Genomic DNA, 15,550 nt, shown 5'->3' on the forward strand with positions numbered 1-15,550 from the left:
CACTATGTCTTAATGTAATATTCATTTTGTCTTAATGTTATGAATTTTTATTTTTAATGCACTCTCTCTTTATGAATGTAATATTTAAGTTATTAATATTATAAATTATTAAATTATAAATTATTAAAATTATTAATTATTCATGTTATAAATTATTAAAATTATAACTTATTAAAATTCTTATTAAAATTATAAATTATCAATTATTAATATTATAAATTATTAACATTATGCATTATTAAAATTATACATTATTAAAATTATAACTTATTAAAATTCTAACTTATTAAAATTATAAATTATTAAAATTATAAAATAATACGTATTATAAATTATTAATATAATAATAATACGTATTATAAATTTTTAAAATTATAAATTATTAACATTATAAATTATTAATATTATAAATTATTAACATTATACATTATTAGAATTATACATTATTGAAATTATACATTATTAAATTATTTAAGTAAACAAATACACATAATACCTTATTTTATATACAATTTTTTTTATAATAATAATATTTTATTTAAAATTATATAATAAATAAAATATAAATTTATACGTTTTAAAAATAAAAAAACAAGGCCCATTTTTAAAATTTAAAACGAAAAAAAAAAATAAAACAGGGGTGCTCGAAATTCAGCTCCCTAGGAACCGAATTCCAACAGCCACGTCACATCGGGAATGCACTGTTTCAGGTCAAAATTTAGCTCACCGGGGACCAAATTCTAAACCTGAACAGTGATCAGATCTATTTTGGTAAATAATGCAGGCCTAGGTTCATTTTGTAATTTTTTTAAGAAAAATTTCATAATAGTAAAAAATTCAGATATGTTGCAAAAATGTATGAATTTGGCATCAGTTAGTTCAACTGGTAAAAATATATATATAATTAAATTATAAGTCTATAAATACCCCAGCATAATATGAGTGAAGGGTTGAAAAATTTTGCCTGCAAAATTGATAAAAAGAAACAGAGAATTTATGAGCACTAGAAGAAGCTTGGAGAAGGAAGATAGGTAGGGCGTAGCATTGGTATGTCTGTTATTCCCTTTCCATTTGAGGTTTGGAAATTAAAAATGTTATTATTTTCTAAATTCATGTATTTTAATTTTTGAAACAATTTCATGAACATGCAACACACACCTATAATCACAAACATATTCTCTACTTTATAAAAAAAACCACCACAATTACATCCTTTTATTGCTTGAAAATCGTAAGGAAACCAATAATCAATCAAAGCCACCAACTTGCTTCACGCAAGTTATCCCAACCAGCCAAACAAGGGAGGTAAAATGAATAAGGAAATCAAATAAAAAAGGGGTTTTGCCTCACTATTGTGCACCGTCGTCGGAGGCGATTTCTGGTAACAATGATAGTTACCTTCGTGTGGAAGCGTCACTGTGAGCACTATCGTGTGCCATTGTCAGAGGTGATTTCTAGCGATGGTGACACTCATTTTCCTTGCCCAAGTTATGACTAATTGTCATGCACACTATTTTAAAACCTAGATTAGACCGGCCGGTCCGAATCTTGAGTTGGATCGGTTATGCATTTGACCCGTTTCAAACCGCGTACTAGTAGTTATTTTTTAAGGTCCAACTGGGTAGTATGCACGTAGTACTCCGATCAGTTATATATATGTTTTTTTAGGGTTTAACTGGGTAGGACGTACATAGTACTTCTCTTTTTTCAAGTACATAAGCATAATTTGTATCTAACATGTTCAAAGAGGAATGTTGTTCATCTATCTCATTTTCCTCATTGTAACTAAGCATGCATGTTGAGAAAGAAAAACTCTCGCAAATATGAAGTGTTGGATCATCATCAGTGAGTACCATCCATGCTTCTACCTTGGAGAACCACACTAGCCACCTTTTATAAGGGATCATTGCATAAAACATTTATTTAGCTTGGTGAATGACGATGAAAGGCTTATCCTTATAAGCTAAATTGTGAAGGTTTGTCAACATAAATCTCATTATTAATTTTTTCACTAGTGTTAATATCAACTTATTTACACTTTTAAGTAAACATTCTAAATTTAGTGTAATCAACCTCCTAAATATTTTCAATGATTTCAAAGTAGCTTATGGATGTGATAACATGATTTTTACATTTTGAACTAGAAAAGGGCAAGGACTGAGCTTGAAGAGTGATTCTTTTGTTTTGTAAATGTTTGCTTACCTTCTGACTTTGGATATTACGGACATATGTCCATCTCAAATAAATCTTGATGAGCATTAACATCATCATTTGTCTTATCTTTAATGATTAAAAGTGTGCACGTATTGCATTGTCACATAATTTTTCTCGACATGTATAAATATATATAATTTTTTAATATCTAAATGGCACCGATACATAATACCAAATAATATTGACATTTTCTTCTATATATTTTTCTCGCTATACTTTTTTTGAGTCTTTCTAAAGATTGTATTTACGTCACTCACTTATAAACCTATTTGCATTTTGAAGTGTTGCCCCTTATTCATTAAAAACTTTTTTCAATCTCCAATATGAGTGATTAGGTCCAAGAAATTTTCAATGCTTAGTGTAAATAGTTTTCTTGCTTAGAATTTGATAAGAAAAAACATAAAGGCTAGATTATTGACATGTCATTTAAATAATGTCAAATCATAATAATGTTACAGTTTTAACAATTAGTGGATGGATATTCAGTGAGATACCAAAATGACAAACTTTATAAAATTAGGAACTAAAATTTCAAAATTAAAATTTGGTGATCAAAGTTATACTCCTTTTTTCTATTTCATTTGACGTTATGGTAATTTTTATTTGTTTTAATTTGATTGATATCTTACAATATTAATGTAACATTAAATATTTTTCTATTATATTTTTAACCATTATTAATGAATTCTTTGATTAATGTGTTTCTTTTTCTTTTTCAATACTTATTTAATTGGTGAAAAATCAAAAAAAAAATTCAAAGATATATTAAGAAGGCTTAAATATATTTTTAGTCCCTCAAATTTAGGGTAAATCTGTTTTTGGTCCCTCAAATTTAAAATTGTTATTTTTAGTCCCTGTAATTTTAAAAAATCTTATTTTAGTCTTTATATTCAAATTTTGTTAAAAAAATTATCAAATATTATTGCATAAAATCTACCTATTGGTGTCCCTATTAATAAAAATATCACATTAAATCTTATTGATATTACATAACTGTCATAATTAGTCACTTTCAAATATGTTATGAGTGACTTAAGGAACTAAAACAAGATTTTTGAAAATTACAGAGACTAAAAACAACCATTTTAAATTTGAGAGACTAAAAACAAATTTGTCTTAAATTTGATAGACTAAAAACATATTTAAGCCTATTAAGAAATTATATATTTTTTAAAATTAAATATTAATTATATTTCTTTAAGTCTTACCAAAATATAACAAAATTGAGTGTACATAAGATATTATAAAGGATCTATTTAGCCAAAGGCCTTTAGTAGATTGTTAAGTTGACTTGTGACGCTGCGATTGTTGGACGGAGTTGGAGTTGATTATAAAGGCTCTTGCGAAGGAATATTTAGATATGATTGTGGCCATTTTGTTATGGGCTGTGCAAATGTTTAGGAACTCGTAAGGTTCCTTATTCTGGAATTGAAAATAGTTGTTCAGCATAGCATGGCTTTAGTCTGATTCATTGACCACTGTTAGATTGATCACTGGGTTCTGTGATCGCTGTCACCCATGCTCTCTTTTAGTAGATGAAATCTGTCCCTTGAATGGTAATTTAGATGCGTGGTCTTTCTCTTGGGTCCCAACAGAACCTAACCAAGTTGCTGATATAGTTGAATCAAGTTTCAATTATCTTTATACAGACCTACTTGTATTTTCAATTCTATTCCAAACTCTATCTCTTCTCCCCCTTTTGCCTTTGGTGATGCTAGCTCTACTTGGTTTCCACGGGATTTATCAATCTTTCTTCTGGGTGAAGTCCCTCCCGTTAGCAAATAATTAAATTTACATTTATACTTTAATATGTACTTAGTAATTATCAACAATAATATAAAAATATTTATTTAACTTGTATAATTAAAACATAATATATAAATATTTTTAAATATATAAATTGTATTTTAAATTTATGATATATAATGCATATAAAAATATAAAAATATTTTTATTTATTGATAATTTAAAAACAGTTAAAATACAATTTAGAACTAACCATAAAAATGATATACTAAAAAAGAAGTTGTATAATTAAGAAATATAACCTCCCCCAAATCGGTCAATTTCAAGAGTCAAGTGACAGTTCTAGTTGGAACTTCATATGTCAATGCAGAGAAGATAGAAAACTCTAGAACCACTCTCTTGAAAAACAAAGAGTAAAATACTCGATAAATAAAAGCCTCTTAAAATGTTTAGGATAACTACTCTAACTTAAATATTTATATATAAGGAAGATAGAAACAAACATTGAATTTATTTGAATACATGTTTAAATTCAAAATAAAAACATTTTTTAATACAATTTTTTTAAAAAAATTATATTCAAACAAACTGACGTAAATATGAATTCTTATTAAAAATACTAAAAGCTTGCATTCAAATGCTGTGAACATTTATATCAAATATGAAAGAACAAGTAACTTAATTGCAACAATGATGACAAAACGGGTCGTGCGAATGAAATTCAAACTACAATAGATAAACAAATTAATATTTTTCCAAAAGCATTCTTATATCATACTGTGAAACCTTTAAAATGAACAGTATCCGAGATATAATATTTTTACTACATACAAAATCATGTCATCCATTCGATATCATTTCCTCATATATAATCACAAGGTCGAAATAACAGTAAAAATTACTCATGTTTATTTTCCACAGTTGAACCCACGGCAGACAGAGAGGACTATTATGAGGATCAGGGCTATCAAAATTGCCAACACAATCAGCTTTATCTTCATGTTTTGCAGCCACATTTTTCTCCGGATTTTGGTTCCAGAATTCCTGAAGTCTTGTGCCTGCCTCAAAAAATAGGGAAAGTAAATAAATAGTAATCAAAAAGTTATTGTCATGAAGCAAATAGATTCAACCGCATCAAAGCATATAGAAAGGCCAGAGGATAAGAAATACATACAGAAATATAATATACTAGTGATAATGAGGCATGGAAGAATAATACCAAGTTCAAGACCTTAAAAGCACAATACAATAACAGCCAGTTGGACATATACAACAAACTAACCTGATGATGAAGATTTTCAGTCTTGTCAACCAGAAGCTCTATCTTTTCCCCTCTATCCAGAACCTACATTAAATTACTAGCATGTCAATATAACTGAATAGGTGTCCTCATGCAATACATATTCCAATAAAGGTATTGGAATGCAAAAAAAAATTGACTACTTCTTTTCTCCCTTTACATATTTTCCGCAGAAATGTATGACTGGTTTAATACATATGTTATAATGTATTATCATTATGGCATAGAAAAGACAGAAACTCGCTGGAAATGCACAAAATTTTGACTGTCTTTGAGAATGCAGAGGAATAAGCAACTGGTAGTTATAGAACAATTAACTGCCTATAAATCAACAAATATATCTTGGCTTATTTATAATTTGGATTCGATTCAGAAACAAAACACAGCAGCCCAACCCAAGTGCAATACCATGAACCATTTATGGAGAACAGAATTTCTGCGAATCAGATAGTTTCCTGTTATCCAGTAACATAATAAGATTATGAGCCAGTATGAATACAGTCTAAATGCTTTTTAGAACTTCTCTATTGGAAATAAAGAATATTTTTCAATAGAGAAATTCTTAAAAGCCTTTTTAGGCTTGTACCTAAACATGTTCTATGTTGGAAAGAGAAAGACATTTATTTATCAAATGTAATTCTTTAGTCCTATAACTGAGCACGTTGAATCCTTGTTTGATTAAAAATGTGTTCTCTCCAACATGATCACAATTCACATCCTTGTTTGATAAAAAATTTGATTTTTTGCACCTTCAAAACTTGCGTAAAATATAGATACATACATTTTCTACAAGAAAAAAAAAAGTGTTAGGAACTGGTATCCTCATAGGTATTATAGGATCAAGTGAAAAGCAGTGCTCTAATTACAGATACTAAAACAAAGAAAAAGCAACAGAGGCAGATGGAAACAAGAGAGAAACATGGAATGCCATCCTGCCCCTGGGCCTAAGCTTTCCATAATTTCTTTCAGAGATTTGACAACCCTTCCCCCCCACCTACAGCTCTCCCCCTTGATATTTTCCACTCTTCCTTCCCATTATGTTAATTTCTTCCTTTCCTCCAAACACAATTCCTTTCGTTACCTGCCTCATTCACTGGTAAAAACCAAAATTGGAGGACCACGATTTAGAGGCCTATCAAAAGGTCAAGTTTTCAGTCATACTACTTCTAGCTTATTCATTTTGAGAAGGTTGTAATAGGTTAACAGCCTCAAAGAACTTCGGATAGAGAAAAAATGCTCACGTCAACATCTTCCTCCAAAAAGGATAATAGTATCATCAGTAAACCCAGAGGTGGGAGACAATAACCATAACTGATCAAAATTTAAGATTATTGGTCTATATCAACAATGGCACTTAAAGAAACAGATAGAGGGTCCCCTTGCCAAATTTTCTGATGTCCATAAAAGCAAGCCTGAGATACACTGACTATTCACAATCACAAGGAATATTGCCGGAGGCAACTGGATTCACTTTCTCAATTCAGAACTGCAAGTATTTCCCAATCATGAAACCTCACCAACAAAAAGCTCAACTAGCCTGATCACATGTTTCCTCAAAATCCAACTTCACACTAATCTACATATTCTTTCCTTATATAACATCATCCATCACTTCATTTGCTATCAAAACAAAAAAATAAAATCCATTTGCTGCAATTAAGGGACGACTACTATACTGAAGATATAAATACAAGTTAAATAATTTATACTACACTTGTTAAATAATTTATAATACACATAAAAGCTGAAAAGTAGAATATCACCACTATTTCTGGCACAGTTACTATGGCTTGCATGTTTCAATAATTACTTCAAATCCAAAATGTAATAAAGAAGAATATCTGGCTGAAAATATGATTCCCATCTGACATGCCTATACTGGACTTGTAGAAATATCAATAATTTAATACTTAAAAACCAAAATCAAAGTTCAAAGTTTTTTTAATACCATATCAAAATGTAGGATTGAAAGACGCAATGAAAAACATTTTGAAATATATCATATTAAATGGTGAATAGTGGTGCTAAATGTAATAGTTTTAATCCAGGACTTCACAAAACCACTTAACCATAAATCTCAACAAAATCATTAGTCATAACTATGTCTTGCTATCAATCTACAGAGAAGCTATTAAATAGAAAACTTAAAATAAAACAGAAGCATCCAACTTAATTCATAAGTCATAATTATTTGTGTTCTTACTTAGTGGTAGTTCATCTTCATCCTGAGCAAACTACCCCATATTCAATGTAGACATTGAACGTTAATTACATGTGATACGTAATCTATTTAAGAATAATAATATTAACATGTAACATCCTTCTGTTTCTTCTTTGCCTTTGGAACCAGATAAAGTGAATGCCTTACTTTCAGATGAACTAATACACATCAATTATATCACAAGATAAGGCATGTATAGAGTGAGTATGTGGCCGTGTGAAGCCTCTGTTTCAAAAGAATAAGAACAGAACAATGAAACAGCCAAATAGGATGCAGACTGCAAGAAGTAGGAGTATTTATAAACCGATCCAAGTCGGTGTAAATTGCAAAAATAAACAAAAAATACAAAAGCCAAAAGAACAAATTTTTTTATTGGATTGGATTTCAGATCCAATTTTAAAAACTAATATATCCAATCCAAACAGAACTAATATATATATACACACACACACACAGGATTTTATTTATGAAATTAGTTTACCACCTATATTTGTATAAATGTATTTATGAAATTATTTTAATATATTTATAAATTTAATAGTTTTGTATGAATTAAAAATTTGTTCTTGTGTCTCATCTTCATATCAAACAATTTTTGCATTTTATATAAAATAAGTTAAAAAAAAGAAGAGTGAAACATATAAAACAAGACTTATTTATTATCCTAGCCAAATCAAAGAATCAATCTAATTTTGGTTTAAGTATAAAATTGATTGGATGAATTTATTATAAAAAAATAAAATAAAAATAAAAATAAAAAATAAAAACTTAGGAGATTGGATTAAATAATTTTTCTCCTTACTAAATCTGATATATTCCTAAGAGACCCGAATGCAAAGCCCCTACTTCTTAAGAAGGAAAACAAAGCACGGAATAATAAAATAAAGGTGCATTAAGTTGCATTTCTTTAACTTCTTTACATTTAAGAGTCTAAGCTTATCCAACTTGTAATTTTTCTTTTTATGAAAATCGATGAAAGAAGTGGGAAAAACGAAAAAGAAACAAAAATAACGAACTGTTTACCCAGGTCCATGCTTCATCTAAGATTCATCACATAAAACAAATAGTCGATTTCTCGATTTGTATTGAATCGTACCATTCTAGCCATACCATGTACAATTCTAACAACTATTACAGACTCGTGTACATATGCAGCATGAAGACCATAATTGAACATAATTCCGGCCAGACTATTTTAGTAGTAGTCTCACAGTCATAAATAAGGTTTAAGTAGTCACCATTTAGGTTATCTCAAAGATCCACTCTATGCATCGCATCTTCTTTGTTGTTACATAAACTTTTAAGCACAACCACAATCTTACATCCCTCTATACACCACAATTCATGCAATTTACGATTATAAAGCAATTTGATCTACTTAATTTACGCCTGATCTATTCAATTTTCACGAGTAAAAGCAAATAAGCAGTGTACATCTTCACCTTTTCAATATTCTCCATCATGACACCTTTAACCTCAGAAACCTGAGCTTTCACCTTAGCAAGCTTGCTTATCTCCTCAGGATGCTCAACACAGTACTGCATATGCTCCTTCAACTTGGACCTGCACCAAGCCAAAAAAAAAAAACAAAAAAAACAGTAAATATCAGTTATCACCTACAACACCACAAATCACAATCACACCAAATCCATCACCAATCTCACACAACACAAACTCAATACCCGAACTCCTTGTTCAGGCTGTTCGCGGCGGCGGTGGCGGCCTTTCCGCCGCCGTATTTGGCGACGAAATCGTCCTTCACACGCTCCAGAAAAGCCACCGGCACCTGCCTTCCGATCGACTCATCCGCAACAACACAATACGCTACAAAACACGAGTGCGTGAGACAGAGCAACGTGAATTTCATTTAATTTGAATTTGAATTTGATTTAACGCAAAGGAAACATGTCCGAGATTGGTAATAGATCGGAGTTAGGAATACGAACTGAAGCCGTTGTCGACGAGGTAGTTGAAGGTGTGGCCGTCGCAGTTGTAGGTGAATTTGTTGTTGGAGGCAGGGAGCTTCTGAAGGCACTGAAAGGCGATGGAGTTGAAGTTGCCGCTGAATTCGGTGTACTCGGCGAGGATGACGGTGCCGCGAGAGACGAACGCGTAGATCAGCGATCTCTGGTTCTGGTCGTGTCCCATCCTCTTCTTCTCCTTCTTCTTCTTCTCTCAGATCTGTGTTTTACGCTGATTTCAGCTTTTGGTGTGTGAGAACTGAGAAATGAGAGTACTCTTCTTTACCTACACTCTCTTCTTTTATTCCTTTTCTTTTCTTTTCGTTTCGTTTCTTTTCTTTTCTAGAGAGAGAATGTAGGAAGGAAGAGAAGGACGATGAGTGAGAAAAAAGAAAGTGTTTGGGGCGCTTATAAAGCAGGTGATAACTCCCATGTGCCGTTTCTTCCGTCCAGACTAAACAACCTTTTTTAATTATTATTCTCAATTAATTTACTATTACTATGGCTTCCTAATTAAAAAAAAAAAATACACGGGAGTTGCTTTTAAAAAAAATAAATTTTAAATTTAAATATGTGTTTAATCTTTAAATTTAGAGTAAATTTATTTTTATTTTTTAAATTTAAAATTGTTATTTTTAATTTTTATAATTTTAAAAAAATATATTTTAATTTTTACATTTAATTTTTTTAATAAATTTATTAAATATTATTATATAAAATATATTTATTAGTATTTTTTGTTAGTGAAAATATTATATTAAATTCAATTGATATTGCATAACTATATTAATTTATTACTTTCAGATATGTTATTGATAATATGAAAGACTGAGATAAAATTTTTGAAAATTACAAATAGTAAAATTAATAATTTTAAATTTCACGAAAAAAAAAAAACAAATTTATCGTAAATTTGAGAGATTAAAAATATGTTTAATTTTAAATTTTAAATTAACAATTTACATATTAAAAAATAAAATAAAAATGTTTTGAGAAAAACGTTTGAACAAGCATGCCTATGTAAGTCTTTTAAGATTTTAGTCACCATTCCTAAGGTGATGAAAGAAAAGAGAAAAAATTTATAATAAAAAAATAATAATAAAAAATTGAAAGGTTGATTTTATATTTTGGAAGTTATTTTTCACTTTCTTTATTTAAATGAAAGAAAATGTATCATCATTTATTCAAACATGGTAAAAATTAATATTTCAAATAGTTTAGCTTCACATTAATCTTTAAAAGATGTACTTTATTATTAAATTGAACCATCATCATAGATGTACTAGTGAAAGATGCTTTAAACTTGATAATAAGTTAAAACTTTTGGATCTGCAGTTTTTAAATACATTTAAAAATCCCATTAAGCTAAAACAAAAATATCTCATACAAAAAACATACGCAATTTTTACTAAAAAAATTAAATTGAAAAATTTTATTTATTTATTTTAGTATAACATGAGTAATAATTTCATGCAAATTTAAGAATAAATAATATTTTTAATTGATTTAAAATTTTAATCTCTGATTAAAGAGTGAAGTGCTGCACGTGGCGTTACGATATCGGAACAGTGGAAGAACCGTGCGGGTACAGGAAATAAGTAAAGAAAATGAAAGAAATAATAATTTATTTATTGGAGGAGTATTTTATTTTATTTTATATTGCTTCTTTTCAATTGAAACATCCAACTCAACCTCTTGAATGAACCTGTTAATCCAACAACAACAATGACATCTCAATTTTCTCACATTCACTAAAATAATACCATTTAATACTATTAATTAATTTTTAGGTTAAACGTACTTTTTCTTTTAATTTTAATTTTTAATCCTCATAAACACTTTAATTTTAGTCTCTGTTATAATAGTAACAATGTTGAAGATTTTATTTTTATCCCCTAATCATGTTGCCACGGTCCCAAAATCGTATTCACATTATCTTTACTTCTTTATTAAGGTAATCAAATTTATATTTCATAATTTTTCTCAAATTGAAAAGTTTTATCTTTTTATTTAAGTATAATAAAATATGTATAGTTACTTTTAATTTTTATTGATAAAATGTAATTAAATTTAAAAATATATGTACTTGCTATTTCTTTTTCACAAATTAATTATTTTATTTTAATATAAAAATTATAACAATAACAATGGATGTCAAATTTGAATTCTCGTATTCATTAATTTTGGTGTCACTTCATCACTATAAGAGTAAACTTTTACATTAAAATAGTATATATCTTTTATAAATTTGTTAGTTCGATATTTCCTTTGATAGTTTAATTACCTTTCTTTGTCTTTTTATTTATTTTTATTTACTTCGAGTGTCGGTGGAGATGCCATGATACAGTGAGATCCATAGAAAGTACCATGTCATCATGAGTTTATAATAAAGAGACTTAATTTCATTAATCTAATAAAAAGTAATTTTGATATGTTATTGTGCAATATGATTTTTATAGCGTTTCTGCAGAAAATATTGTTTTCAATTTTGAAAAAATAGAATAATTTTTTTATAGAAATATATAATATTATAAAACTACAAAAAATACTTATCATGGGTCAAAAAACTATGTTATTTTGTTATGCTTTATCGAGATTAGTTATCATTAAAAAAATAATAGCTAATCTAAAATGTCAAAAAAGTCATGATTCAATTATTGTTGTTGTTTGTTGATTTAAAGGTTTTAATATTCACCAATTATTTAGGTAAATGGGAAAGAGGTTTTTAAAAATAAATAAACTCAATCCAAAATATTAAAAATTATTATTTTTATCTCTTAAAAATATTTAATTTTTAATATAACTAAACAAAAATATATTTGACTTTCCTCTTCCAGTTTCACACTCCACTTCAAAGTTGGTCCAAGAATAAAACTATTAAAGACCTACATATACTTTTTTATTAAAAAAAATCAAAATTTATTTTAGACTTCAATTATAGTTGAACCAGCCTTCTCCACTCACAATGCACTAAGAAATCTTTAGAGTATTTGTAGACATGTATGATAGATAAAAATAAAAAATAAATAAAAAAATCTTGTAAATGTATGTACCAAACAAAAAGACTATTAAATGTCATTAAATATTTGGTTCAGAAAGATGACTTAAAAATGGTTAAACAGGTAGTACAAGCTGTTTATGAGAGTTGCAAATCTTTTTCAAAATTCTATATTAGAAGTTTGGGTTTAATCCATGGCCCAGTGTGATGGCTAGTAAGCTCAGAAAAACATCATGTTTTACTTTATTCCAACATTTGGAACAAACCAAATAATTGCTTCATTCTTAAGGCCAGAAATCGTTACTGTGTTTTGCATTTTGAATCATATGATCCTTGGTTTTTAAAATCCTTACCCGCATAAATGTTTCAGTTTGGTGGGTTCCAACATTGCTTTTTAGTTTCTCATGCCATTGATACTACCCAACTAAACTAATCCAGGTATCATGACTCTATCAATACCACTTCCTTTTCTTGGACTCTGCCACCTCAATTCAAACCATTACTGTGAAGAGTTAACACCTATATTTACACTAGCAGTCAATCAAAACTATTAATAATACCTTTTTTATTTTAATTTAATTAAATAAGTTGATAAAAAAATATTATTAACGGCTCTAATTGACTGTCAGTGTAAAAAAAATTTACACTGACAGTGTATAAGTGATTAAATGTATATCATGCACTTGATCCTTATTTTAGTGGTTTAGTTTTTAGTTTTTTTAATAAGAGATAATATTACTTTGGTTGGAACTTGAAACTACCAATAATGAGGTAACAGGTAGATTTGGTAGTGAAATTATTTCGAACTTCCGAAATGAACCTATTTTAGTATAAAATTTAATTTGAATCGAAACCCTGCTTTGTTTTCATACTATAATTTCCAAATGAACCTATTTTAGTCTTTGATACTTTGAATTTTAATTCTCAGCTTTGTAAAATCTTCACTTTGTTTTTTAAATTTTGTAAGATATTTTTATTTTTATATTCTATTTTAACAGTCATCTCATACTAAAAAAAAATTAAAATAAATGTTGCATTGCAAAGTTAAGGATTAAAATGCAAATTTCATAAAATTAGATATTGAATTGATTTGGAGTAACGATTTTAGGGATTAAAAAAGGAAATTTCATCCATTATGACTGTTGAAAAGATTCTTTCTTAATATGGCGTACAATCAAAGCACAGTTCAATAACAAAGTTTCAAAAAAGATTCACATAGAAGTCTGACATTCTTAATTGCAGTATTACAAAACATAAAAAGTAATAATTATAGATTTAGGTAGTGATTATTTTACTCTACAAAGAGCAATAATAACGGGTATAAATAAAATATCATCAAAGGTGCGATTGGTAGTTTCTCAAAAATTTAAATTAGATGGTTAATTTTTCATATATATTTTTTTTATTATTTTAAAAATAATACTTTCAAAAATATTTTTTTTAAAACTATTTTTTTAGCCATAAGTAAAGAAATAAATAATAATAAAAGATGAAAAAGAATAGCATATGTAATGTCAATGGTTAGAAATCTAAACACAAAAAGGAGAGAGTAAAACTCAATGTTGCATAAATTGATGATTAGAAATCACAATTTTCTTACAAGAGAATTGCACATGTGTGTTGAGATTATTCAGTCAACGGTGGGACATGTCTAGTTACGCAACTAGTTCAAGGTGTAGTATGAAGGTCTTCAGTCCATGGGAAGAATGAGTGGTTATGTTTGGCGGTTAATGCTAATCCTAATATTTCTATTCGGAGAGTTTGGTGGTGTTACTTGGAGGATTTTCAAAGATGTGTTAACAGTTCTTGGATGTTGGTGGAACATTTTAATGACATTTTCTTGTTGTCAGAGCAACGAGGTGAAGTGTTCTCATATCTCCATGCTTCCAGTTTTGTAGATTGTTTAAATACTTCCCTATAATGGACTTGGAAGCATTCAATGGTTCTTTCATGTAGGAGATGAGATTTTGTTTATGTTAACCTTTAAGAGGTGTTTGGGACGAATTTGGATCCTCTCCTGCAACTTTTTCTCTCCAGCCTCTCTCCTGCAACATTAATAGTCATTTGATATATCTAATGGCTCAAATTTAATCACTTAAGAAGTTACATTAATTATAAGATTAAATTTGAGCCATTAGATATATCTCATGGCTATTAATATTGCAGAGAGAGACTGGAGAGAGAAAATTGCTGGAGAGGATCCAAATTCGTTTGGGACAATGATTAGCGACTAACTTTTCATGAGGCATTTATGGAAAACTTAATTAGAAGGCACACTGATCGTAATCCCTTCTTGATAAGATGTCATCATTTTATGCCTAGATAGAAGGAGAAATAATTATGATTCCGGTGTACACATGGAGATTATGCCCAGGTTGTTTTGTAGGCATGACACAAGAAGGAGGGTGATGTGTTGAAGGCACTATCAAACAAAGATTCTATCATGTTTAATAAGGAGGTGTTTGGGAATATTTTCAAAAAGAAAGAGGAGCTTGAGTCTCTTCTTAAAGGATTCAACGATTGCTCAAAAGGATTGACTCAACTTGCTTATGTGCACTTTTAGAAGACTTATTGAAAGAGTGAGTTGATTTTATTCTTGGAAGAATATCCCTGGTTCCAAAATTTTAGGGAGAAATGGGCTCAATAGGGGAACCAAAATACAACCTTCTTCCATGATCAAACGATCATCAAATGAAAATGAAATAAGATTCATAAGCTTTGGCTTCCTTCAAGGGATTGATGCAGAAAAGCTAAGAGTGGAAGCTCTTAATTTCTTCAAGGATCTATTTTGTTCAAAAGAAATAATAAGTACAACTTTTTCAGACTGGAACTTGAATGTGTGTTAGCTCACAAAACCAAGGTAAATTAGTTAAGCTTGTTTCGAAAGAAGAGGGTTTTCAAACACTTGTGGACATGCAGTCATATTCTGCTCTGGGCCTTGACGAGTTCCAACCATTTTTTCTTTATGATATTTTGGAATAAGCTGGGAATAATGTTTGGCAATTTGTAGGAGACGTGTTTGCTACTAGAAACTTTGATGTGAATGTTGTTACTTGTTAGTACTCTCATAGTGTTGATCCCAACAAAAGACTATCAGTTTAGCTTACATG

At 28.9% G+C, this 15,550-nt stretch overlaps 1 protein-coding gene across 1 annotated transcript; it reads right to left on the reverse strand.

Moving 5' to 3' along the window:
- Positions 1-4,666: 4,666 nt before the first annotated feature.
- LOC109788331 (vesicle-associated membrane protein 722) lies at positions 4,667-9,830 on the reverse strand. The gene is made up of 5 exons (XM_083071079.1): positions 9,428-9,830; positions 9,164-9,305; positions 8,924-9,044; positions 5,243-5,305; positions 4,667-5,018 (listed from the first exon to the last, which is right to left on the reverse strand). Exons 1-5 carry the CDS (start codon positions 9,627-9,629, stop codon positions 4,869-4,871), a joined length of 678 nt encoding a protein of 225 aa, XP_082927205.1. The 5' UTR covers positions 9,630-9,830; the 3' UTR covers positions 4,667-4,868.
- Between the last annotated feature and the right edge of the window lie 5,720 nt (positions 9,831-15,550).

Source organism: Cajanus cajan, chromosome 3 (assembly GCF_000230855.2).
Source record: "Cajanus cajan strain Asha chromosome 3, NIPB_CcT2T_4, whole genome shotgun sequence".
NCBI lineage: Eukaryota > Viridiplantae > Streptophyta > Magnoliopsida > Fabales > Fabaceae > Cajanus > Cajanus cajan.

Bases quoted from the DNA above. Each gene is read 5' to 3' on its own strand.
- LOC109788331 (XM_083071079.1), bottom strand. From the start codon at position 9,629: ATGGGACACGACCAGAACCAGAGATCGCTGATCTACGCGTTCGTCTCT. The intron at 5,306-8,923 runs GTGAAGATGTAC...AATTTAATGTAG, and splicing joins TGATGGAGAATATTGAAAAG to GTTCTGGATAGAGGGGAAAA. The intron at 5,019-5,242 runs GTTAGTTTGTTG...TTTTTGAGGCAG, and splicing joins CTGAAAATCTTCATCATCAG to GCACAAGACTTCAGGAATTC.